The sequence below is a fragment of the Oncorhynchus mykiss genome, chromosome 22, assembly GCF_013265735.2.
Source record: "Oncorhynchus mykiss isolate Arlee chromosome 22, USDA_OmykA_1.1, whole genome shotgun sequence".
Classification (NCBI taxonomy): Eukaryota; Metazoa; Chordata; class Actinopteri; order Salmoniformes; family Salmonidae; genus Oncorhynchus; species Oncorhynchus mykiss.
This window is the reverse complement of record NC_048586.1, coordinates 23,840,898-23,868,846: the sequence shown is the minus strand read 5'-3', so window position 1 is coordinate 23,868,846 and position 27,949 is coordinate 23,840,898. Positions and strand designations below refer to the sequence as shown.

The 27,949-nt window shown below is 41.4% G+C and overlaps 1 protein-coding gene across 3 annotated transcripts; it reads right to left on the bottom strand.

The window, feature by feature from the left end:
• Nucleotides 1-7: 7 nt before the first annotated feature.
• LOC110502020 (CD276 antigen) lies at nucleotides 8-27,949 on the bottom strand. 3 transcript variants are annotated; one of them, XR_005038960.1, is made up of 7 exons: nucleotides 27,527-27,949; nucleotides 26,579-26,637; nucleotides 12,790-12,837; nucleotides 4,014-4,322; nucleotides 3,566-3,883; nucleotides 2,810-2,943; nucleotides 8-2,579 (listed from the first exon to the last, which is right to left on the bottom strand). XR_005038960.1 is itself a non-coding variant. In XM_021579926.2 (6 exons), exons 1-6 carry the CDS (start codon nucleotides 27,538-27,540, stop codon nucleotides 2,511-2,513), a joined length of 903 nt encoding a protein of 300 aa, XP_021435601.2. In that variant the 5' UTR covers nucleotides 27,541-27,946; the 3' UTR covers nucleotides 8-2,510. The 3 variants fall into 3 exon arrangements, 2 of the variants coding, with proteins under 2 accessions (XP_021435601.2, XP_021435600.2); XM_021579926.2 differs by lacking the exon at nucleotides 12,790-12,837 and having other exon boundaries at nucleotides 27,527-27,946; XM_021579925.2 differs by lacking the exons at nucleotides 12,790-12,837; nucleotides 26,579-26,637 and having other exon boundaries at nucleotides 27,527-27,944.

Genomic DNA, 27,949 nt, shown 5'->3' with positions numbered 1-27,949 from the left:
AAAAGAGACCATGTTTGTATGCGGCTTTATTAACTCAATGATACATATCTTTTTTTACATTGTTTGCAAACTGATGTGACCCGTATTAATGCAAGCCCCCCAAAAAATGTTTTTTCTAAAAATGTGGGTCTCAAAAGCCCCACCTGCCCTGAATGACGGGTCGGCACTGGCCACTGTTATCATACAGTTTGGTGTAGTCACTTAGCTGTTGTTGTCAGAACAGAATAATTAATGCCGTGGTCTTCCAACATGACCGCCAGGAGGCATCGTTTACATGAAAACTAATAATTTTGTCTAACATAAAACCAAATGGTTTGAATCCTCAGCATGATTCAAATGGTTCAGCAAAGTAGTCACTTCCTACTGCAGCTTCCTTTGAATGTGACCAGTGACATTATAAGGGGTTTTAATAGGACAGTAGGGGCTCCCCCATACCAGTTTGGCATTTACAGAGGGAAATCTTGTTTAGACCAGACAGATCTACATTAGACCAACACCAGGAACATGCAGTATACAGCGACAGATCATGGGCATTTTTACAGTATTCTCTTTGTACATCAAGTCAGAACCGTAGAATAAATAATGGGGCCAAATAAGCAGACAATGAATGCTCTTATAATATTCTATGATTACATTTCTCTAAAACAGGCTATAGACTACATGTGCACCACCAAGTCAGAACAGTAGGCGAAAGAGGGAAAAAGGGACCAAATTATTAACGTGAGGCACATGGGGTACTAACAGCTTACTACACACCACACATAGTATTACATAGCTACAGTATAACTCCCTGGCATATTACATCATTTATGCATCAGTATAAAGTATCACCTGGTTGTGCTCACTTCCTTACAAACCACTCATTGTTGAATTTGCAATTTCCAACTTGTTGTGTAATGTTTACGTCCAATGGCCGACGAGCATATATCTGGAACAGAGGAGTGATGATTGCTGATAATGGGCCTCTGTACACCTATGTAGATATTCCATAAAAAATCTGCCTTTTCCAGCTACAATAGCCATTTACAACATTAACAATGTCTATACTGTATTTCTTTAAAAACAAGGATATTTATAAGTGACCCCAAACGTTTGAACAAAAGTGTTTTTATTTTATTTTTTATATTGTTTGCAAACTGATATGTGACCCGTATTAATGCCAAAATAACATGCAAAACAGGCAAGCCCCGCCAAAAATGTTTTTTCTAAAAATGTGGGTCTCAAAAGCCCCACCTGCCCTGAATGACGGGTCGGCACTGGCCACTGTTATCATACAGTTTGGTGTAGTCACTTGGCTGTTGTTGTCAGAACAGAATAATTAATGCCGTGGTCTTCCAACATGACCGCCAGGAGGCATCGTACGTCAAGCCCTCTATAGGCTATGCAAAGCCTTGGTCGGGTCCATTCGAGTCCACTCAGGTCTATCATCTGTGCTTACTGTACATAGACCTGACACCTGATAACAATCAAACAGGACACGACCCAGACCAGAACAAAAATATTTCATTTCAGACCCGGTCTCAAGTCAGGTCTGGAGTATTCAGGTGGACCTGTGAAGACCTTTAAACTGGAGTAACCAGATAATTTGCTTGACATTTGTAAATTGAATAATCCTTGACATTAGTCATCCCATGACATGGTCTCTAAGTTCACAGCAAGCTACATAACAATAAGCAATTAACATGTCCAATTCTTCACAATTCTAAGTAAAACAACGTCATTGACTATTTACATGAAAACTAATCATTTGGTCTAACATAAAACCAAATGGTTTGAATCCTCAGCATGATTCAAATGGTTCAGCAAAGTAGTCACTTCCTACTGCAGCTTCCTTATAATGTGACCAGTGACATTATAAGGGGTTTTAAAAGCACAGTAGGGGCTCCCCCATTCCAGTTTGACATTAAACACAGGGGTATCTTGTTTAGAGCAGACATATCTACATTAGACCAACACCAGGAACATGCAGTATACAAAATGCATAAAGACAACGATGGCTGTTCAGTCATGTAACAGCTGTTACTCTTCTTAGAAATATGAAAGCACCTGTACTTTAAGAAGTGAGTAAACTCTACAATTGCAATACACAGGCTCCCTTTTTGGGGGGGGGCTTCATTCACTGAGTCTAGCTCACATTCGGTCCATTGACCACAGTCATTTCTCCTATCATGCTGTTCTTCTCTTCTCTTTTAGTTCCTAAACCTTGTCTCCATGGCCACATTTTGTACTCTGCTCTCGTCATCATATTCGTAACTCAGGGTTCAGTTCAGTGTCATCGAACTAGGGAAAACCATGATTAACCACTTTCAGGTGCCGTTTGCCTCTTTGCATAAAACCCAAAGAATAGTTCAGACATGACGGCACAACACATTGCTCAATGTTGCTCCAAGTTCTACATTGAACACAGGCCTTATTTTAACTTTCAGTTCCTCTTATCATCATCCCTCCATTTTGTTGTCTGCCAGTTGAAGAGAGATTGTTGCATCAGAGGGGGGAGACTCTTCACACATTCAGGCAGAGTCATCTTCATACACATTAAACGACTGGGTCACGCCTCTTTCCTGCCTCTCTGTGTCTCTCTGGGAAAAACAAAAAACATTTCTCACACACAAAGTCTGAAATGCTCGTTCAATTCACAACTCTATTCAATCACTATTTAAGAACTATTTTATTAGTATGTTTTATTTCTAACTCAAACACAATGGATTAACTTTTGGACTTTGCTCTCTGGTTTGTTACCAGACACTGTTACCAAACAGCATTAAACACTGGCCAGAAATCCTGGCAAATAATGAGGGGAAAGGCTCACCGTTGACCTTTCATGTCGGCGACATCTAGTTAGTAAGAACACCAGCAGGACTCCCACAATAAAAATCACAATCAGGCTGACAGCCACAACTGCTGCAACCTGTACTTTATAATGTATGCTACCTTCCATGGGCACTGGAAAGGAGAGAGGAAACAGAAAACATATGAATAGGGAATATAAACTATGACACGCTCCAGAAACATGTTTTAGATAAGAGAAGGTGAAGCCAAAAAGCTGTCAGAGGAAGAATTTGAAAAGTCAGACCTCTTGGTGTAACTTGACCTGTGGTGAAAAGGCTTTCCAACAAAAACAAACACTTCCTCCCAACGTGCCACAGCAGTGTAACTTTCTTTGTTGACTTACTCGTCAACACATCACTGTGGATTCCAGCTCCTTCATTTTTTATCCAAACATTGGGTTCAGTCAGAGGAAACACTGTTCTCTACTCATTGGTAATGCTAATAGAGATAATACTGTTGTTTCTCTGTAGTTTCACACAGCAGAGTTAAGGTTTTTCCCTGTTGTGTTTTTATGCCTGGGCTTTCCCTAGCTTTCCCCCACCCTCAAGCACCCACTCCTAGATTTTCATTCTCATGTATTCCCATGCAGATGTTTTAGGACTTTATGTACAAGCTGAGACCCAAATCAAAATTATTCAATGTATTCACCCTGGTGGTGAAAATCCAGACCCTGACTACCATGATATACTGCTACTGGTTAGTAGATCTACTGGTATCACTCGTCTCATGTACTCACTATGATTTTGATTGCAGCTGGAGTTGGAGTTGAGGTTGGAGGCCAAGGCTGTGTTCTCCACCACACATTGCAGTGTTTCACCCTCACTCAGCTCGATGGTCAGGTTGCTGGTCAGGCTGTAGAGTCCTGTAATGTTGTCCAGGTGGGTCACATCCCTCCTGGAGGGGTTCACCAGAGGATGTCCTTCCAGCTCCCAGTGAATCTGGCCCTCTGGATAGCCCCCAGAGGCTTTACACTGGTACACCCTCGACCCCTCTCCCCCTCCGGAACTCACCGAAGCCTGGTCTGAGACGAGGTCCATACAGACACTGTAGCTCGCTGAAGAGGAGAGAGGAGATAATCAACTACAGCGTGCCTGAAATTGAGTAATTTTTTAAGTAGAAAAGAAAGGGAAGTAAACAATGAAATCATCCGATGACTGAATGAACAAACAAACCAAATGACTTACCAGCCACATGTAGAATTACTTGTTCGTAGACAAAAGCGTCGGCTGTAAAGGAGCATTTGTATGTCCCGTGGTCTGCCACAGTGATGCCTGAGAGGAGCAGCGAACAGTTGTCCTTCTCTTCATTTAGAAAGAGACTGGCCCTGTTTTCATATCTCGTCCCTATGGTTGTGTGGTTATTACTTCCATCATGACGGAGCACGATGGTATGCTCTTCTAGCTGCCAGATAATTGTCTTTCTCACATTTCTATTTACGCAGGGGCAATGCAGGAGGACCTTCTGTGTCACAATTCCTTTCACACCTGAGAGGGCTAGAAGACAAAAAAAGGCATTTTTGAATAGTTTCAATTCCTCAAGGTTAATTTCCAATAGTTTTTGCCAAGTTGTACTTGTCTGTAACAAGATAAGAAAAGGTTGGAAAATGGCAACAGTGGTTTAGGAAAACTCCCCATGGTACCGAGGAATATAGGAAAAGAGCCAGACTCTTAAACAGCAATGGGCAACTTTGATGGGGGTGGGGGCCGCCAAACAATCTGAACTCATCATAAGGGGCTAACAGGTCTGCATCTATACCAACACATGCAGTCAGAGATGGCCCTAGCCTTTTGGGGGCCTGTCATGCCAAATAGTCCCCCCCGGCATCACAATGTCATTTGATGAGTTCTAGCTTATGTTACTAGAACTTGCAAAATTCTGACTGGATTACGTAATGAACCAAGGCATCCGTTGCTATGCTGGATGCTTGGCTCTATTTTACCTCGTAGCGGTCACCAAGGAAGTAGGACGCAGCCTGTACCTCAGAATTGCTTTCCAAGGACGGTGTTTTTAATGATGACAACCTGCTGCTTCAGAAGACCGAAAAGGCTGGACAGACAACACTCTTTCTTTACCATATATTTGTCTTTATATAAAGAAAATATGAAGAAATATGAAGAAATAATTTAAGCCGTTTTTTGATTGGCGTTGCTAGCTACTGTATTACTTACCTCAGCCTGCCTAGTCAGACAGTTTAATTTAGTTAACTGTAACTGTTATTGTAGCTTTTTGTTTTTATGTAGCTTGCACTTCAATGGCATCCCTTGAGGAGATTTTCTTTTATCTTTCCAACCAGGTGAAGTACTATGAAGGCACCACTGATCGACAAGAGGCGACACATTCAGAGAAATTCACAATTCAGGGTAACGTTAAGCTTAGGGCTAGGCCCCTTTTTTCTCCACTTCCTGTCTGAATGACGTGCCCAAAGTAAACTGCCTGTAGCTCAGGCCCCGAAGCCAGGATATGCATACAATTGGTACCATTGGAAATAAAACACTTTGGAGTTTGTAGAATTTTGTAAAAATAATATAGGAGAATATAACACAATAGATATGGTAGGAGAAAATCCAAAGAAAAATCAACTGGAATATTTTTTTTGAGAGAGAAGAGAGAGAAGAGACCTCTTAGATACGCAAGAGAAATATCATATTGAAAATTAGCTCCCTGGATGCTAAACAAATGACTTCCACAGGGTGTCAGCAGTCTATGTACAAAGGTTTGTAACTTCAAAAACGAATAAGAAATATCAGTTTTAGTAGAGGGACACAATCTTGGAAATTTGTGTTTGAGTGCGCCATGAAGACATTACCACCTGCTAAAATCGGTTTCCTATTGAACATACTTCTTTCCAAAATAAATATTATAGTTCGATTACATTTTAGGGTATCTGAGGAGTAAATAGAAATGTATTTTAACTTGTTGAAACAAAGGGTAAGATTTTCGGATTCTTTTCTCTGCATGTTGAACGAGTGGATTACTCAAATCGATGGCACCAACTAAACAGACTTTTTGGGATATAAAGAACAATTTTATCTAACAAAACGACACTACATGTTATAGCTGGGACCCTTAGATGACAAATCAGAGGAAGATTTTCAAAAAGTGAATATTTAATCGTTATTTATTAATGTATGAAACCTGTGCCGGTGGAAAAATAGTTTGTGGGGCGCCGTCCTCAAAAAAAGATAATTGCATGGCATGTTTTAGCTGTAATAGCTACTGCAAATCGGACAGATTAACAAGACTAAGCTTTGCGTCGATATAAGACACATGTACATAAATGTTTAAAATCCATCATTTTTATGATTATTTATTTGAATTTCACACCCTCTAGTTTCACCGGAAGTTGTCCCGGTAGAGGGACACCGATCCTTAAGAAGTTGAATTAACTGGACCGATTTAACTATGTACAACCACTTTTCAACAACCATTTTGCATCTAGCTAGTTGGTCATCTACATTTGACTAGATATACATATAGTAGTTCAAGTCTGTCATGTTGAGGTATCTAGCGATAAGTGAAACCTAATCAAATGGAGAGGTGTAAGCAATTAACGTAATTCCAAATGCCCTTAACTAGGTGTCATCGCTAAAAGGACAGAGCAAGAGGGAGAGAGGAAGAAAGTGAGAAAGGATGAAAGTGAGAGAGAGGTTGGAAGAGAGTGGAAAACAGACAGAGAGAGAGAGATGTAGAGAGAAAGACAGCAGAGTGCAAATGTAATTAGACTTTAGTATTTCAACAACTCTTCTCTTCCAACTTGTTAGGCAATCATATGTACCTACAGGGAAGAATGGCCAGCCACACTGAGGGTGATTTTTACTAAGGAGAAGGAGGCCGTGCTGACCGAGATGCATGCTGGCCATTTTAAATCAAATCGCATTAGTCACATGCGCCGAATACAACAGGTCACCTTACAGTGAAATGCTGAATACAACAGGTCACCTTACAGTGAAATGCTTACTTTCGGAGTGAAGTGCATGATTGCCAAAATCAACCTACGCTTCTTCTGACAGGGAAATGTCAAGGAGGTGCACAGCTGGGCAAGTGAAATAACCTTTTGTTTATCAATCACATTCTATTATATCTGAAATTATGATTTCAATGAATGTCATATCAGAGAGCACAAAATGTTTCAATTTGTCACTTTTTGCTTAAAAAGGTCAGTATCTGTGTAGTCTGCCAGAAGTTTGAGAGGGTGAAGACTGTGGCGCTGGAGTTGCAGCCCATCAAAGTTGTTTCACCATGTCATATGATCGGTAAGTGTCCCAATTCAAATCTCGCCCTGATAAATTGTTTTGTAATGGTTGCTTTATTTGACCAAAGCAGAGTTCAATATTATAGAACGTGTGTGTGTGTGTGTGTGTGTCAGTATCCTTACAAATATGAACATCTGCATACTGTATGACACAGATACGGATAAGATAAAAGCAACCTTCTCCAACACTTTAAATGTTAGGGGTGGGCCTCATCGGACTCTTCGCCAAATCCAGGAATGGCAACAGCTGGTGTCTGACGGCAACCGATCACTTTACCAAGTGGGTGGAGGCAATACCCATTAAGGTCGGTAAAGGACGAGACATCCGGGCTAATTACTTGGTTTGGAAGAAGGACGAAAGGAAGGCGAGACCAAGGGAACCTCGCTGCTCTTTCGCTCCTAGCTGGGGTCACCATCTGCTAAGGTGAATATAAAAAATCTCATAACTATTTGCATTTGCACACAAAATAACCTGAAGCTAGTTTTAGTTTCCTTAACACTGATATTTTTATCTGTCTTCCTAGGGTTACCTCGGTGGAAGCCAACAATCTTCTCCAGTTGGACGGTCGACCACTGAAAGTACTGACGCTTTTATGCTTTGGTTGACATTTCAAAAAGCAAGAAATGGTAGTTATACTGAGCTTATAACAATTTACCTCTCCAAATTACTTTAAAACCATTGATTGTCAGAGCCCCCCAGGAGGTATCCCATCTACCAGAACCAGCGAGTTCGGATCAGTCTGATTCTCTGAGTCGGGGGACCAGTATGAGGTAGGCTTTACCTTCCAAAAGTGTTTGAAAAGTATATACCCTGAAGAAGGCACAGTGATGCCAAAACGTTGGTAAATACCCAATAAATTACTTGAAGTTTATATATGGAGTGTGTGACGCTCTTTATTTTGATAGTGAAAAGTACATACCTCCCATTTATAAAACTGGACTAATCCCATAAAATGTTCTTCCAGTAAAGTGTAACCTGTGTGTTTGCATCTCTGTCCTTTCCCCTGTTCCCTTTAACTCAGCTCATGTTCTCTAGGACCTAGGGTCCCAGGGAACAGTTTTCTTGCTCTATCAATATGGGAGATACACAGATTAACTGAAAAAACACTAGCACTGCAAACACTCAGAACTAAGGGAGCAGCAGTGCCTGGACTTTGCAGTCTCCCTCTTCAAGTCCCCCTTCTGAGACTGGCTGCATGTTGAGAACAAGTGACAGGCTGAACCTCTCACCTGCACAGCAACCACCTCCTCTATATTCCACACACCAGAATTCAGTATTTTAGTCTATGATGGCCATGTGAGTGTACTAAAAATCGGCGAAAATACACAACTGTACCAAAAAATATCAAAGTTTATGTATTAAAATCTTAAATATTGCCAGGTTGGTTTTCACAGCTGTTTCACAGGGTGTTCATTATTATAAGTTTCCTTTGAAGGTATTTATTTGTTCCACATTATTCATTGTTGTATCCTAGGACCTACAATAGATACATATATTCAACCACAAGGGTGTACTAACAAAAATGAATCATAAGAGGACTACTGCAGTCTTTTTCTTTATGCGGATGACTCTACACTTCTGGTGTCTCACAAGTAAAACTGTTGGAGAGCATACTTAGCACAGAGCTTACTAACATTAGCAAACGGTTTAGAGATAAGCTATCTCTGGGAAAATTCAGGGAAAACTGAAGCAATTATTTTTGGATCCAGACCTAAATTGTGTAGGTCGTCTGAAATCAGAGTGGAGTTAGGGGGTGAGGTGCTGACTACTAAAACCTCTGTTAGCTACTTGGGATGTATCCTTGATGGAAGCTTGGGAGGTGTGAGCATGGCCAATAAGGTGCTAGGACTAATGCCAGGACTAAGTTTTTGTCTAGAAAGTCCAAGCTGCTTGATAAGGACTCCATGAAAGTGCTAGCTACTGCCCTCATTCAATGCCATTTTGACTATGCAAGTACTTCATGGTTTGGGGGCTTATCTAAACTTATGAAGGGGAAGCTCCAGATAGCCCAGAATAACCTGATCAGGGTAGTATTGAAGGTGAGTCCACGTACTCACATAGGCAGGAACTGCTTTCAGGAACTAAACTGTGTCCCAGATTAGACTAGGTTTGGTTTACAGGAGTATTTATGGTCCTGCGCCGAGGTATTTAAGTGTTTACTTTCCTCGTGTTAGGGATGCACACACAATCACAGCACCAGATCAGGTGTTGCTGATGTGTGCTTATACAGGTTCAGGAGTAATGCTGGGAAAAGGTACTTTCTTGTATACTGGAGCCTCAGAATGGAATGAGTTGCCTCTGCCTATCAATACAACGTCCTCTTTGGACAGCTTTAAAAAATAAAGTTAAAATGTGTTTGGTGTCCTCTGTGCCCATATGAATAACCCCTATAATGTAACTGGAATGATGAGATAGATGTTCTTCTTTTATGTTTTATTATTTCACTGCCATACTGTGTTCGGTCTTGTCTAGCCATCTTGTCTCAAGAGGACCACAATGGAAATAAGTCCCAGACTTTATTGTGTGTTATCCTCTATGATTTTATTCATGTGCATGTATGGCTTTTAAGTTTTATATGTGCTTTTTTTTTTAAATGGTCGAATTAATAAACTAAACTAAAATGATATTATTTCAGTGTAGACAAGGGAAGGGCAGGTTGAAATAAAAACATGACAGCCAGACAATCAGTGTATGTCAGTGTATGAATCAAACGTCAGTGTATGAATCAAACGGATTTGCATTTTAATGGAGTGGATATTGCTGACTTTGTGATCTGTAAGGTAAGTAACTTTAATGTGTCAAGCAGATGGCACATTTTCTTTGCCATTTCTGAAACTTAGCAACGTTTAAGACATGGATTTCAAGTTGTAATGTTAACAAGGTACCCAAAAGTAGTTTGAAGTAATGTTTTCATTTTATTAGCTAAACAAAACTTGTTTAAACAGCGAATGTTTTTAGGAAATCAGCCAGGTTTACATAGTTATAAGAACATAATTTAGGCTGGAATGATATCCAAAATTCCAAATCATTAGGTCATCACACCTTTGATATAGCAACGGACACTAATAGTTTAATCGAATCCCATTGTGACACAGAGGGAGACACTTTTTGGCCGGGGTCATGATTGTTCTTGCGTGCAGAACATTTTACCGGCCCCCTTTGCATGGGGTGTAGCAAAAATGTTGCCGTTTTACAGCAAGTTTGTTGCATTTCCTGCTGCGCCACCAGTTCTGTGAACATAACCTAATGGTGATGGTCAAGAATACATTTTTGCACTTTGCCTAGCATTCTAGTAAAAACAAAGTAAATATATACAACAACGTGAAGGGGTCATTTCGACAATTGACAGTATGCTGCTGTATTCTGATTTCAATTGCTGTAAAATATTGTACTGTGACCACAAATGTGATTTTAACTCGTAACCTCTTGGTCGCTAGCAACCTGAAATGTGCAATCTACAGTGCAGCTACACCACCAGATATGTGAGTGTGAAAGAGATATGGCCACACACTTGTTGGCAAGAATGCATTTCTGAACTTTGTTAAAATTAGCTAAATATGGTCAAATTATCAACACCAGCGTAACATCAAAACTAGCAGTGCTCAAGGACACTTGGCGTAGAGCAGGGCTCTCGAACCCTGTTCCTGCAGAGCTACCATCCTGATTCTAATAATTAGCTGGTTGATGAACTAAATCATGTCAGTTATAATTCGGGTTGGAGTGAACACCTACAGGAGGGTAGGTCTCCAGGAACAGGTTTGAAGAGCCCTTACGTAGAGTATACAACCCCCTTGTTTAAGAATGCATTGGTTCATACTAATTGCTTGGAACATACACAGAAAAAAAATATAAACGCAACACGTAAAGTGTTGGTCCCATGTTTCATGAGCTAAAATAAGACATTTGTCATAGGCACAAGAAGTATATTTCTACATCCCTGTTAGTGAGCATTTTTCATTTGCCAAGATAATCCATCCACTTGACAGGTGTGTCATTTCAAGAAGCTGATTAAACTGCATGATCATTACACAGGTGCACCTTGTGCTGGGGGCAATAAAAGGTCACTCTAAAATGTGCAGTTTTGTTACACAACCCAATGCCACAGATGTCTCAAGTTGAGGGAGCATGCAATTGGCATGCTAACAGCAGGAATATCCACCTGAGCTGTTGCCAGAGAATTTAATGTTAATTTCTCTACCATATGCCACCTCCAAAGTTATTTTAGAAAATTTTGCAGTACGTCCAACCGGCCTCACAACCGCAGACCACGTGTATGGTGTTGTGTGGGCGAGCGGTTTGCCGATGTCAATGTTGTGAACAGAGTGCCCCGTAGTGGCGGTGGGGTTATGGTGTGGGCAGGCATAAGCTATGGACAATGAAAACATTTGCATTTTATCGATGGCAATTTGAACGCACAGAGATATCATGATGAGATCCTAAGGCCCATTGTCATGCCATTCATCTGCCGCCATCACCTCATTTTTCAGCAAGATAATGCATAGCCCCATATTGCAAGGATCTGTACACAACTCATGGAAGCTGAAAATGTCCAAGTTCTTCCATGGCCTGCCTACTCACCAGACATGTCACCCATTGAGCATGTTTGGGATGCTCTGTATAGACGTGTACAACACCGTGTTCCAGTTCTCGCAAATATCCAGCAACTTCGCACAGCCATTGAAAAGGAGTGGAACAACATTCCACAGACCACAATCAACAGCCTGATCAACTCTATGCGAAGGAGATATGTCGTGCTGCATGAGGCAAATGGTGGTCACACCAGATACTGACTGGTTTTCTGATCCATGCCCCTACCTTTTTTGAATGGCATCTGTGACCAACAGATGCATATCTGTATTCCCAGTCATGTGCAATCCATAGATAAGGGCATAATGATCTTATTTCAATGGACTATAATTGAAATGAACTGTAAGTCAGTCAAATCTTGGAAATTGTTGCATGTTCGTTCAGTATATATTAACACACCAAAAATAAGGGCATAGTTAGGGTACACTACAGTGTTGTTACCTGGGGTACAAAAAGGTCAAAAGATACATTTCACAGGTACACATATGAACTTGCATCGTACAGTTTGGTACCTTGTGGGACATTTTTCTACCCAATATTTTGAATATAAGGTACGATCATCACTGTACTTTGATAGGAGTGGGCAATGTACTGGTGGGGCTCATAAGCATATTTGGGGCGTGGTCAAATATATGTGTATTTGTGCCAACTGTGTTAAGAAAAATGTGTTCTCCAAGTACATAACCCAATTTAATTATATTATTCTCAGCCTGAAACCCAGAATTTGTGGGAAACTGGTTGAAATGAAATCAGGCGGAGGCCCAGCTACAATAGTCAAATTGTCACGTTCTGACCGTAGTTCCTTTGTGATGTCTTTGTTTTAGTATGGTCAGGGCGTGAGTTGGGTGGGCGGTCTATGTTCTTTTATCTATGATTTGGTATTTCTGTGTTTGGCCTGGTATGGTTCTCAATCAGAGGCAGCTGTCAATCGTTGTCTCTGTTTGAGAACCATATTTAGGCAGCCTGTTTTCACCCTTGAGTTGTGGGTGATTATATTTTCGGTTTAGTGTGTTTTGCACCTGACGGAGCTGTTTCGGTTGTGCTTTTTGTTTCTTTGTTTGATGTTGTTCAGTTGAAATAAATAACATGAACAAGTACCACGCTGCGCTTTGGTCCTCACCTTCTTCCACCGACGACCGTTACACAAATGTTTATTCACGGGAACGTTCTAAAGTCAAGAATACAAAACAATTAATTGTATACTGACTTCTCATGCCCACACACACACAAACATAAGCACTAGAGGTCGACCAATTAATCGGAATGGCCGATTAATTAGGGCCGATTTCAAGTTTTCATAACAATCGGAAATCGGTGTTTTTGGGTGCCGATTTCCAGAGTCAGGGTATATGCAACAGTTTGGGCTGCCTGGCTCATTGCGAACTAATTTGCCAGAATTGTATGTAATTATGACATACATTGAAGGTTGTGCAATGTAACAAGAATATTTAGAGACTTAGGGATGCCACCCGTTAGATAAAATACCGAACGGTTCTGTATTTCCCTAAAATAATAAACGTTTTGTTTTCGAAATGATAGTTTCCGGATTCGATCATATTATTGACCAAAGGCTCGTATTTCTGTGTGTTATTATGTTATAATTAAGTCTGATTTGATAAAGCAGTCTGACTGAGCAGCAGCAGGCCCATAATCATTCATTCAAACAGCACTTTCGTGCGTTTTGCCAGCAGCTCTTCGCAAGCACAGCGCTGTTTATGACTTCAAGCCTATCAGCCTTAACCAATGTGAAATGGCTAGCTAGTTAGCTGGGTGTGCGCTAATACTGTTTCAAACGTCACTCGCTTTTAGATTTGGAGTAGTTATTCCCCTTGTGCTGCAAGGGCCGCGGCTTTTGTGGAGCGATGGGTAACGATGCTTTGAGGGTGGCTGTTGTCGATGTGTTCCTGGTTCGAGCCCAGGTAGGGGCGAGGAGGGGGACGGAAGCTATACTGTTACACTGGCAATACTATAGTGCCTATAAGAACATCCAATAGGCAAAGGTATATGAAATACAAATGGTATAGAGAGAAATAGTCCTATAAATACTATATTAACTACAACCTAAAACCTCTTACCTTGGAATATTGAAGTCTCACATTAAAAGGAACCACCAACTTTCATATGTTCTCATGTTCTGAGCAAGGATCTTAAACGTTAGCTTTTTTACATGGCACATATTTTACATGGCACATATTATTTTCTTCTCCAGCACTTTGTTTTTGCATTATTTAAACCAAATTGAACATGTTTCATTATTTATTTGAGGCTAAATTGATTTTATTGATGTTTAATATTAAGTTAAAATAAGTGTTAATTCAGTATTGTTGTAATTGTCATTATTACAACAACAAAAAATACAACAAAAAAATAATAACAATAAAAAAATAAATAAATAAATTAAAATCGGCAGATTAATCGGTATCAGCATTTTTTGGTCCTCCAATAATCGGTATCAGTGTTGAAAAATCATAATCAGTCGACCTCTAATACGCACACACATACACATGTCCTGCTACGCACACACTGTCTGTCTCACTACCCAGCCGACAGAGATAGTGACCTTGTCCTTGAGACGTACTCCCCGTTCTCTCCCAAATCTCTAGTCAGGTCGGCACCAAGCTCAGACAGTCTGTGTTTAAAATACCATAAAGACATATTGTTTTACCCTAATTCTGACTAGGACTACACATTTATTGATTATGATTTTATACATTCTAATCAATTCCATACAATGATGTTTCAGGGCAGAATATTCTAATCATTCAATTAACAAACAATTCTCACCTATCAACTGTCAGTGGAAGTCTTATAGCAGTTTACAGTAAGTGTTATGCCAACGCAAGTAGAGCACCTCGTTTGACACCTCCCAAGTCCATGGCCCACCCCAGACCCCCCTCAGCATCCAGAACCAGCACCGGACTAGCTGCCTGAGGAGGAGATGACGGAATGCAGGCCTTGAGGCGAGTTGAGTAATGCAGAGGCGAGCCTTACTCCCACTACCCTTGGCCTGTAGCCCTCTTCCCCTGCCTTTATTTATTTATTTTTGCCCTCCTCAGGCCACCACCGACCAGACCAGGACCAGCCAATTGCCAACCACCTGGAGCATATCAGGCTGCATTGCCACCAGAACCGGAGACACCAACCTACACCTGGCGCGAGCAGACCACAGGGGAGTGCCTCCATTGACCTATGGGCTCCCAGGTGTCCGCTTGCTCTGAGGTTTGTCCTTCCTCCTCCTGCAGGACAATAGCAGACCAACAACCAGACCAGACAACACCCAGACCAGAACCAACTGCCCAGCCATTATCTGCAGAATCTGTAAAGGGGACCATCCCACCTCAGACTGCACTTCCACACGACCCTGCAACCTGTGCGGGAAAGGGGGGCACTTCTTCATAACCTACACCAATTCCTAGGCCGGCAGAGCAATGGCCAATGCCACCAACCCCACTAGCCCAAATCCCTCCCCCTCCACCAGACAACAACAACGAAGACTCAGAACCAGACCCATACCTTAACACAGGCACCGACCAACCCACCACCCAAGATGTCTCACAAACGGCCCCCACCTGTCACCAGGCCAATGGACATACCCTCCCCATCATCTCTCTCCCTCACCATCTCTCTCCCCCTTCCTCCCACTACACCTATCCCTCTCACAGAACCAGACCAGAACCAGGAACCATTCATCACCACACCAGAAGAGGCGCAGAGGAAAGACCAAAGATCTAGACCTAAGCCTGGAGCGGGCAGGCCACAGGGGAGTACCATCACTGACTTCCGGGTCCTGGGCTTCCAAGTGTATCGGCTCACTCCTCAGTTTGTTCCCCCTCCCATCTGCAGATCCAACACCAGTCCCAGTTCCAGCACCAGAACAGGCACGGAGGAGGGACCAAAGATATAACTTTCACTCAGAGCAGGAAGACCACAGAGGAGTGCCACCATTGATCTCATGGTCTTCCTTGTGGGTCTGTCCTCTCCTTAGGTTGTCCTTCCTCCCCTCTGCAGATCCAGCACCAACCAGGTTTCCAATACCAGACTAGGTGCAGAGGAGTGGAATCTAGTATATCCAAGCCTTCTAATTCATTTTTGGTTGGAGAAAGGGTTTTGGCTCGATGTTGTTATCTGGGAGATCCATTTGAAGTCTGAAAATTGAAACTACGGAAATTGTGGATGAGTTGGATAAGGTGGCTTCGGTGAGAGTAATGAGAGGTGGGTTTATTTCGTTTTTTTGTGTATCTATGAAACAGAAGGAAGGTGCTCTGCGCCTCATGAAGATATCGGATTGGAATGTGTTGGATGTTTGAAGCAGGGTGTTATTGTGGGTGTTATTGTGCACACAGACTGACCCACATGGTGGATGTAGTGAAGAAGTCCATTCCATCAATTCTATAGTTCTTTGATGAAGAGTCTCTCCCTTCTCACGTGTATACCAAATGTGCATACAATATTTCATTTATAGCTAGTCACCATGTAATTGTAATACTCAATTTCCTACCAGACCATCATGTCAGTGAGTGTGATGGATTAGCTACAGTAAGTTACTGTGAATTGTATTATATCCCACTTGTAACTAGTTGCTAGTAAAAACTAGAAAATGAAAGATGCACTATGCAGACACTGCGCCTCCATTTCATGGTTTCTAAAATTCTGATAGGTGAACTAATTTCAATTTGTGACAAAAAAAGCAAGTATAGCGTAGATAATCATTGTACCATCTATTATGGGAAGAACAGCTCAAATAATCAAAAAGATGAATCAAATCAAATGTATTTGTCACATGTATACACATGTATGTTAATGCGAGGGTAGCAAAATGATTGTGCTTCTAGTTCCGACAATGCAGTAATAACCAACGAGTAATCTAACCTAACAATTCCAAAACTACTACCTAATACACACAAGTGTAAAGGGATAAAGAATATGTACATAAAGATATATGAATGAGTGATGGTACAGAGTGGCATAGGCAAGATGCAGTAGATGTACAGTTTATACATATACATATGAGATGAGTAATGTAGGGTATGTAAACATAGTGGCATAGTTTCAAGTGGCTAGTGATACATGTATTACATAAAGATGCAGTAGATGATATAGAGTACAGTATATATACATATGAGATGAGTAATGTAGGGTATGTAAACATTATATTTAGTAGCATTGTTTAAAGTGGCTAGTGATATATTTTACATCAATTTCCATCAATTCCCATTATTAAAGTGGCTGGAGTTGAGTCAGTGTGTTGTTAGCAGCCACTCAATGTTAGTGGTGGCTGTTTAACAGTCTGATGGCCTTGAGATAGAAGCTGTTTTTCAGTCTCTCGGTCCCTGCTTTGATGCGCCTGTACTGACCTCGCCTTCTGGATGATAGCGGGGTCAACAGGCAGTGGCTCGGGTGGTTGTTCTGCATGATGATCTTTATGGCCTTCCTGTGACATCGGTGGTGTAGGTGTCCTGGAGGGCAGGTAGTTTGCCCCCGGTGATGCGTTGTGCAGACCTCACTACCCTCTGGAGAGCCTTACGGTTGTGGGCGGAGCAGTTGCCGTACCAGGCGGTGATACAGCCTGACAGGATGCTCTCGATTGTGCATCTGTGGAAGTTTGTGAGTGCTTTTGGTGTCAAGCTGAATTTGTTCAGCCTCCTGAGGTTGAAGAGGCACTGCTTTGCCTTCTTCACGACGCGGTCTGTGTAGGTGGACCAATTCAGTTTGTCCATGATGTGTACGCCGAGGAACTTAAAACTTACTACCCTCTCCACTACTGTCCCATCGATGTGGATAGGGGGGTGCTCCCTCTGCTGTTTCCTGAAGTCCACAATCATCTCCTTTGTTTTGTTGACGTTGAGTGTGAGGTTATTTTCCTGACACCACACTCCGAGGGCCCTCACCTCCTCCCTGTAGGCCGTCTCGTCGTTGTTGGTAATCAAGCCTACCACTGTAGTGTCGTCCGCAAACTTGATGATTGAGTTGGAGGCGTGCATGGCCACGCAGTCGTGGGTGAACAGGGAGTACAGGAGAGGGCTCAGAACACACCTTGTGGGGCCCCAGTGTTGAGAATCAGTGGGGTGGAGATGTTGTTACCTACCCTCACCACCTAGTGGTGGCCAGTCAGGAAGTCCAGTACCCAGTTGCACAGGGCGGGGTCGAGACCCAGAGTCTCGAGCTTGATGACGAGTTTGGAGGGTACTATGGTGTTAAATGCTGAGCTGTAGTCGATGAACAGCATTCTCACATAGGTATTCCTCTTGTCCAGATGGGTTAGGGCAGTGTGCAGTGTGGTTGTGATTGCGTCGTCTGTGGACATATTTGGGCGGTAAGCAAATTGGAGTGGGTCTAGGGTGTCAGGTAGGGTGGAGGTGATATGGTCCTTGACTAGTCTCTCAAAGCACTTCATGATGACGGAAGTGAGTGCTACGGGGCGGTAGTCGTTTAGCTCAGTTACCTTAGCTTTCTTGGGAACAGGGACAATGGTGGCCCTCTTGAAGCATGTGGGAACAGCAGACTGGGATAAGGATTGATTGAATATGTCCGTAAACACACCAGCCAGCTGGTCTGCGCATGCTCTGAGGACGCGGCTGGGAATGCCGTCTGGAACTGCAGCCTTGAGAGGGTTGGCACGTTTAAATGTTTTAATCACGTCGGCTGCAGTGAAGGAGAGCCCGCAGGTTTTGGTTGCGGGCCGTGTCAGTGGCACTGTAATGTCCTCAAAGCGGGCAAAAAAAGTTATTTAGTCTGTCTGGGAGCTAGACATCCTGGTCCGTGACGGGGTTGGTTTTCTTTTTGTAATCCGTGATTGACCATAGACCCTGCCACATACCTCGTGTCTGAGCTGTTGAATTGCGACTCTACTTTGTCTCTATACTGACGCTTAGCTTGTTTGATTGCCTTGCGGAGGGAATAGCTACACTGTTTGTATTCAGTCATGTTTCCGGTCACCTTGCCCTGGTTAAAAGCAATGGTTTCAGTTTCACGCGAATGCTGCCATCAATCTACAGTTTCTGGTTTGGGAATGTTTTAATCGTTGCTATGGGAACGACATTGTCAATGCACTTTCTAATGAACTCGCTCACCGAATCAGCGTATTCATCAATGTTGTTGTTGGAAGCAATGCGGAACATATCCCAATCCATGTGATCGAAGCAGTCTTGAAGCGTGTAATCAGATTGGTTGGAACAGCGTTGAACCGACCTGAGCGCGGGAGCTTCTTGTTTTAGTTTCTGTCTGTAGGCAGGGAGCAAAAAAATGGAGTCGTGGTCAGCTTTTCTGAAAGGAGAGCGGGGGAGGGCCTTATATGCATCGCGGAAGTTAGAATAGCTATGATCCAGGGTTTTACCAGCCCTGGTTGCGCAATCGATATGCTGATACAATTTAGGGAGTCTTGTTTTCAGATTAGCCTTGTTAAAATCCCCAGCTACAATGAATGCAGCCTCAGGATATGTGGTTTCCATTTTGAAAAGAGTCAAATAAATTTTGTTCAGGGCCATCGATGTGTCTGCTTGGGGGGGAATATATACGGCTGTGATTATAATCGAAGAGAATTCCCTTGGTAGATAATGTGGTCGACATTTGATTGTGAGGAATTCTAAGTCAGGTGAACAGAAGGACTTGAGTTCCTGTATGTTGTTATGATCACACCATGTCTCGTTAATCATAAGGCATACACCCCCCCCCGCCCCTCTTCTTACCAGAAAGATGGTTGTTTCTGTCGGCGCGATGCTTGAAGAAACCAGCTGGCTGCACCGACTCCGAGTGTCTCTCGAGTGAGCCATGTTTCCGTGAAGCAAATAACGTTACAGTCTCTGATGTCTCTCTGGAATGCTACTCTTACTTGGATTTCAGTTAACGACAGTCCATCATTACTTTAAGACATGAAGGTCAGTCAATCTGGAAAATTTCAAGAACTTTGAGAGTTTCTTCAAGTGTAGTCGCAAAAAAACATCAAGCGCTATGATGAAACTGTTTCTCATGAGGACCGCCACAAGAAAGGAAGACCAAGAGTTACCTCTGCTGCAGAGGATAAGTTCATTAGAGTTAACTGCACCTCAGATTGCAGCCCAAATAAATGCTTCAAAGTTCAAGTAACAGACATCTCAACATCAACTGTTCAGAGGAGACTGTGTGAATCAGGCCTTCATGGTCGATTTGCTGCTAAATAAAAAGACTACTAAAAAAAAAGAAAACCAATAAGAAGAAGAGACTTGCTTGGGCCAAGAAAAGCACAAGCAATAGACATTAGACCGGTGGAAATCTGTCCTTTGGTCTGATGAGTCCAAGCATGAGATTTTTGATCGCAGCAAACCGCTGTGTCTTTGTGAGACGCAGAGTAGGTGAATGGATGATCTCCACATGTGGTTCCCACAGTGAAGCATGGAGGAGGAGGTGTGATGGTGCTTTGCTGGTAACACGGTCAGTGATTCATTTAGAATTCAAGGCACAGCTAACCAGCATGGCTACCACAGTATTCTGCAGCGAAGTGAGAGTGATGGAGTGCTGCATCAGATGACCTGGCCTCCACAATCACTCAACCCAATTGAGATGGTTTGGGATGAGTTAGACCACAGAGTGAAGGAAAAGCAGCCAACAAGTGCTCAGCATATGTGGGAACTTATTCAAGACTGTTGGAAAAGCATTCCAGGTGAAGCTGGTTGAGAGAATGCCAAGAGTGTGCAAAGCTGTCATCAAGGCAAAGGGTGGCTACTTTGAAGAATCTGAAATATTCAAAAGGCACTCGCACGTCTGAGCAATCTTTTTTGCAGGTGCATGGTACAGTTGGACAAGATGAAGGAAAAAGGAAACCACACACTGCTCTTGATATTATCATCTGACGAAGGCTGTGAGGCCGACACGTAAGCTTATTAAAGATCAGTGATACTTTCAAGAGCAGTGCGCGGTTTCCTTTTCCATTCAAGAATCTAAAATCTAAGATATGTTTTGATTTGTTTTACACTTTTTTTTGGGATCTTTCATAGTTTTGATGTCTTCACAATTATTCTACAATGTAGAATACAAATAAATAAAAACCCTTGAATGAGTAGGTGTCCAAACTTTCGACTGGTACTGTATATACAGTTGAAGTCCGGAGTTAACATACACCTTAGCCAAATACATTTAAACTCAGTTTTTCACAATTCCTGACATTTAATCCTAGTAAAAATTCCCGGTCTTAGGTCAGTTAAGATCACCACTTTATTTTAAGAATGTGAAATGTCAGAACAATAGTAGAGAGAATTATTTATTTCAGCTTTTATTTCTTTCATCACATTCCCAGTGGGTCAGAGGTTTACATACCCTAATTTAGTATTTGGTAGCATTGCCTTTGAATTGTTTACCTTCGGTCAAAAGTTTTGGGTAGCCTTCCACAAGCTTCCCACAATAAGTTGGGTGAATTTTAGCCCATTCCTCCTGACAGAGCTGGTGTAATTGAGTCAGGTGTCTATGTCTCCTTGCTTGCACATGCTTTTTCAGTTCTGCCCACAAATTTTCTATAGGATTGAGGTCAGGGCTTTGTGGTGGCCACTCCAATACCTTGACTTTGTTGTCCTTAAGCCATTTTGCCACAGCTTTGGAAGCAAGCTTGGAGTCATTGTCCATTTGGAAGACCCATATGCGACCAAGCTTTAACTTCCTGACTCATGTAGTGAGATGTTGCTTCACTATATCCACATAATTTTCCTCCCTCATGATGCCATTTATTTTGTGAAGTGCACCAGTCCCTCCTGCAGAAAAGCACCCCCACAACATTATACTGCCAACCCTGTGCTTCAATGTTGGGATGGTGTTCTTTGGCTTGCAAGCCTCCCCGTTTCCTCCAAACATAATGATGGTCATTATTGTCAAACAGTTCTATTTTTGTTTCATCAGACCAGAGTACATTTCTCCAAAAAGTATGATCTTTGTCCCCATGTGCAGTAGCAAACCGCAGTCTGGCTTTTCTATGGCGGTTGTGGAGCAGTGGCTTCTATCTTACTGAGCAGCCTTTCAGGTTATGTTGATATAGGACTTGTTTTACTGTGGATATAGATACTTTTGTACCCGTTTCCTCCAGCATCTTCACAATGTCCTTTGCTGTTGTTCTGGGATTGATTTGCACTTTTCGCACCGAGGTACGTTCATCTCTAGCAGACAGAACGCATCTCCTTCCTGAGCGGTATGACAGCTGCATCATGCCATTGTGTTTATACTTGTGTACTATTGTTTGTACAGATGAACGCGGTATCTTCAGGCGTTTGGAAATTGCTCCCACGGATGAACCAGACTTGTGGAGGTCTACAATTATTTTTTCTGAGGTCTTGGCTGATTTCTTTTGATTTTCCCATGATGTCAAGCAAAGAGCCACTGAGTTTGAAGGTGGACCTTGAAATACATCCACAGGTACACCTCCAATTGACTCAAATGATGTCAATTACCCTATCAGAAGCTCTAAAGCCATGACATAATTTTCTGGAATTTTCCATGCTGTTTAAAGGCACAGTCAACTTAGTGTATGTAAACTTCTGACCCACTGGAATTGTGATACAGTGAATTATAAGTGAAATAATATGTCTGTAAACAATTGTTGGAAAAATTACTTATGTCATGCACAAAGTAGATGTCCTAACCGACTTGCCAAAACTATAGTTTGTTAACAAGAAATTTGTGGAGTGGTTGAAAAACGAGTTTTAATGACTCCAACCTAAGTATGTAAACTTCCGACTTCAACTGTATATATCGGGTAGAAAATGTTCAATTATACTAGATTATCTGCACATGTATCCTAACAGGTACCGACCAGTACCATGCAAGTTCCTATGTGTACCTCTGAAGGTCAGTACTTCACACTATAGGACCACAAGGTCATAGTCTGAGTAAAGCTACTATAAAGAATTAACTAAATTCATTCAGGAAATTATTTGTCATAACTATAGGGCCCAGATAACTTAATTTTAGGTCAGGGCCACAGAATAGAAGAGGGTATATATTTCAGTTAATCACAATTGATTGAAGTGTAATAAAGTATAATGCGTGCATGCGGAAAGAAATTACCAAAGGACCTTGACAACAAGGACAAATTTAAACCAAAAACAATGACCGTCACCTCTTTTATACCACTTCTTTTATATCTCAACAAAGACTGTTAATCAAGCAGAATCTTAACTATAGTTGTTGCCTCTGTCACACCCACACATATTCAGTTTGCCTTTCTATTCCTCCTCCTGTATGTGTGTCACACACAGTGTCTATACATTAACATCCCAGTTGTCCATCCAGGAGACTATTTCTGCCCCTTTCACCTAAACAACCCAACAGAGTCCCATCTATGCAAACACAGCCTCTAACCTCACGTGACCCCCCCCCCCCCCCCCCCCCCCCCCCCCCGTTAAGTCATAAAAAACAATATATAGCCATTGATTTCTGCCCAGGATAAGTTTAACCCAAGTGGATGTAGAAAGTGGGACTAAGGTTAAGTAAACGATAGAGGTCGATCGATTATGATTTTTCAACACCGATACCGATTATTGGAGGACCAAAAAAAGCCAATACCAATTAATCTGACTATTTTTTTTAAATGTATTTATTTGTAATAATGACAATTACAACAATACTGAATGAACAATTATTTTAACTTAATATAATCCATCAATTTAGCCTCAAATAAATAATGAAACATGTTCAATTTGGTTTAAATAATGCAAAAACAAAGTGTTGAAGAAAGTAAAAGTGCAATATGTGCCATGTAAAACAGCAAGTCCCATGCTCAGAACATGAGAACATACAAAAGCTGGTGGTTCCTTTTAACATGAGTCTTCAATAATACCAGGTAAGATTTAGGTTGAGGTTATTATAATAATTATAGGACTATTTCTCTCTATACCATTTGTATTTTATATCCCTTTGACTATTGGATGTTCTTATAGGCACTATAGTATTGCCAGTGTAACAGTATAGCTTCCGTCCCTCTCCTCGCCCCTACCTCGGCTCGAACCAGGAACACATCGACAACAGCCACCCTTGAAGCATCGTTACCCATCGCTCCACAAGAGCCGCGGAGCAAGGGGAACAACTACTCCAAGTCTCTGAGCGAGTGACGTTTCAAATGCTATTAGCGCGCACCCCGCTAACTAGCTAGCCATTTCACATCGGTTACACCAGCCTAATCTCGGGAGTTGATAGGCTTGAAGTCATAAACGGCTCAATGCTTGAAGCACAGCGAAGTGTTGCTGGCAAATGCACAAAAGTTCTGTTTGAATGAATGCATGCATACAAGCCTGCTGCTTCCTACCACCGCTCAGACTGCTCTATCAAATATCAAATCTTAGACTTAATTATAACATAACACACAGAAATACGAGCTGTAGGTCATTAATATGGTCAAATTCAGAAACTATCATTTCGAAAATAAAACGTTTAATTCTTTCAGTGAAATACGGAACTGTTCCGTTTTTATCTAACGGGTGGCATCCATAAATCTAAATATTGCTGTTACATTGCACAGCCTTCAATGTTGTCATAATTACGTAAAATTCTGGCAAATTAGTTCGCAACAACCAGGCAGCCCAAACTGTTGCATATACCCTGACTCTGCGTGCAATGAACGCAAGAGAAGTGACACAATTTCCCTATTTTAATATTGCCTGCTAACATGAATTTCTTTTAGCTAAATATGCAGGTTAAAAATATATACTTCTATGTATTGATTTTAAGAAAGGCATTGATGTTTATGGTTAGGTACATTCGTGCAACGATTATGCTTTTTTCGCAAATGCACTTTTGTTAAATCATCCCCCGTTTGGCAAGTTGGCTGTCTTTGTTAGGAAGAAATAGTCTTCACAGTTCGCAATTAGCCAGGCGGCCCAAACTGCTGCATATACCCTGACTCTGTTGCACAGAAAAAAATGTATACTTGTGTATTGATTTTAAGAAAGGTATTGATGTTTATGGTTAGGTAAACATTGGTGCAACGACAGCGATTTTTTTCGCGAATGAGCTTGTTAAATCACCCGTTTGCCGAAGTAGGCTATGATTCAATGATAAATTAACAGGCACTGCATCGATTATATGCAACGCAGGACAAGCTAGATAAACTAGTAATATCATCAACCATGTGTAGTTAACTAGTGATTATGTTAAGATTTTTTTATAAGATACGTTTAATGCTAGCTAGCACCTTACCGTGGCTCCTTGCTGCACTCGCATAACAGGTAGTCAGCCTGCCATGCAGTCTCGTCGTGAAGTGCAATGTAATCGGCAATGATTGGTGTCCAAAAATGTCAATTACCGATTGTTATGAAAACTTGAAATCGGCCCTAATTAATCGGCCATTCTGATTAATCGGTCGACCTCTAGTAAACAATGTGAGGAATGTTGTGTCAGTGGAATAACACACTCAGCCTGTTGTTCAATGCCACAGACAGATTGTAAGTGCCCATTTGTTATATCTAGCAGTGTCTGGCTAGCATTTAGCCTTGGACTGAAAAATGATTAGAGGTCATCATGGGAGCATGTGCACATGTTTTGCATTAATTTGGGACATACAATAGTTGGCGGTGCATGTGGTGTTGGGATAATCTTTGACATCTCATATTGAGAGATTAGAAATGATGATAGATTATTACTTTCAACACATACAAAGTAACAAACAGTTCTTCAAATTCAATAGCCCATAAGAGATTGTATTAAGTAAACAGAGCAATTTGAAAGTAGAGCAACACTCCCAGGTGAGCTATTTGAAGCGGAAGTAAATTGTTGCCAGATCTGTTGTCGATATAAAATGTAGAGCCAGTTATTAACACTTATTGTCTTTATGTAGGTCACAAAGGAACGGCTTCTAACAATGAACAACCAATATGTTGTGAAAAGGTAGAATTACTTAATCAAAGAAATATAGAAGGGCTAGTATTAGTGTATTTGATTTCATTACATTAAAATTATGCCAAAGCAACAAAAGACCATATTACAATAGCTCTATCAATCTACAAAACAGACCAGCCTGGATCGGAATTCAAATTTGACTTCATGAACATCATAGCTGTCCAACAACACTAAACACGGTATATCCTATATCACTGATAGTTATGCAACTATAGATAAGAGACAGCCAGACAGTTAGAAGTCAACCTATCGTCTACAGATATCTAAGGAATAGTTATGTTTTCCATGGGTTTGCCCAAATGCTACTGGCTTGCTGATTCCCCCATAGCTCTTCAACAGGGACAGTTTAGCACATTTTAGAGTTGATCTTGGACTCAACTCAAGTCTCTTACTGCCCTGAAACTGACAATGCAGCTATAAGAGACATTTTGACCTGAATAGAATTCATGGAATAATACATATTTGTTGGCTCAGATGAGGAGGATATCTAGTGACACATTAAAATCTGAATATTCCATGATGATATGGCAAGTTACTTCAACCCCATGCCAAATTATACTGACACTAACTCTCTCGCTCTCATAAAATGCTGGACATTGCACTCATCACGGTCACACACCCTATTCATCTGCCGAATTCTCACCTCCTAATAATGTGTTTCCTATCGCTCTCCACACACACATACGAGGAGTAGATAAACAGTCTTCATTGAGATATAGTGTGTGTGTGTGTACATGCTCATGTGTGTACGTGCATGTACATACGCGCATGTGTGTGTACGTGCATGTGTGTGTACGTGCATGTGTGTGTACATGCGCGTGTGTGGGGGAAAAAGGTCTAAAGGACTCTCAGAAAAAGGACACATAAATGAGGATGTGAAAACAGAAATAACGACCTTCACCTCAGAGCCATGTCGCACTTGAAATTCCAGAGAACGAGGATGTTACAACATTAAACAGTTTGTCCATAACTCTACAAGCAATTGTGATTTATTGCTGTCCACCACCCCTTCTAAACTTTGACTACGTCTATGCCGTCTACTGAGGCTGAGAAATATTTACCCGAGGCAGAGATGAAGACTGCTGCTAATCCCAGGACAGTCCACATGACAAAGTGTGTTCTGCAGGAGAAAATTTATAAATATGTCAGGGGGCTTGCTGATCAGAATGTGAAGGACCATAGCTAATTAAATCCCAGATTGCATTACAGGACATTTGGTGGGTTGATAATATTGACTGATAATGGATTGCTTAATTTTCACAATATTGATTGGAACATAAATGTATAAAGAAGACGTTGTCCAATCCAAGCAACGCAACCCCATTTGTTCAGTGGTCTGTCTAATCACATTCTTGACTGATGTCAGCTCACCGCCCACCAGTCTACAATCCATACACTGTAGTTAATAATGGTGCTTGCTACCTATTGCAACTTCTAATCCATTTGACATTTGCAATATATTTCAATAAATGTATTAACATTTATTTCATAGACTTCAAATTGTTTTATTTATGGGTACATCTATTTGAATTCAATCACTTTTTAACAGAATCCCTTTTTGATTTAAACAAAACTTTCCAGACACGTTTTCCCATGGAAGAAGTGGTCAGAAAGTGCCTTTTTGGAGAATGGTGGTCAAAGGGTACCCAGCATACCATGGGACGTCCATGTCTTCATCAATGGAAAATATACATAGTTGGAGTTTGATATCATTTAAAAGCTTATCAAATTGATTGACAACCATGTTTGTAATTTCTTGAAAAATATGTTGTTTTTTATTTAACGTTTACGCGTTTTTCGATAATTAACGTTAAACTCCTATGTGTTTTTCTTAAAATGTCGATGTTGTAGTTTTTACTTCATCTGAAGTTGTGTTGTGCCAGCTATCGGTTGAGACACAATCATAGCGTAATTTAATTTCTTCCCACACAGACGAAATGACATTCACTTTCATTTTCTGACTACGGATCACAAAGTATGTTTTATAAAATGATCATTATTAAATTTACCTGTATGTTTCCATTTCCTCCAGACGAGATCAAAGTTGTGTGTGTATCCCAGTTGAACGACACACGTGGAATGCATATAAGTCACGAGTGTCGGTTGTCGGTTATTTTTTATATATAGATTGACGTCAAGCTTCCGCAAAGAAAGATTGCGACAACAGCATTAAAGTAGCCTACATAATATTGACTTGCACCGTCACTGGTGGGAAAGCCAAATGTGTGTTCACAGGACAGTTAACGCTCGTGCGAGCCTGAGTTCAAGGCAATGGGATTATTGGGATTTCAAATCAAATTGTATTGGTCACATGCATGCGGATGTTGCAAAATGCTTGTTTGAATGAATTTGCTCGGGAAATGTAAGGTTATGAACCCTAGGCATAGGCCCTATCGACTGGTAAAACTGTGTAATAACCTACATCAGCTTCA

What these genes read in the sequence shown, in the direction of transcription:
- LOC110502020 (XM_021579925.2), bottom strand. Translation starts at nt 27,602, where the DNA reads ATGCATTCCACGTGTGTCGTTCAACTGGGATACACACACAACTTTGAT. An exon ending in AGTAATTCTACATGTGGCTG is followed by an intron (nt 3,884 to 4,013) that starts GTAAGTCATTTG and finishes TCTCCTCTTCAG; the next exon opens with CGAGCTACAGTGTCTGTATG. An exon ending in GCCGACATGAAAGGTCAACG is followed by an intron (nt 2,580 to 2,809) that starts GTGAGCCTTTCC and finishes TGTTTTTCCCAG; the next exon opens with AGAGACACAGAGAGGCAGGA.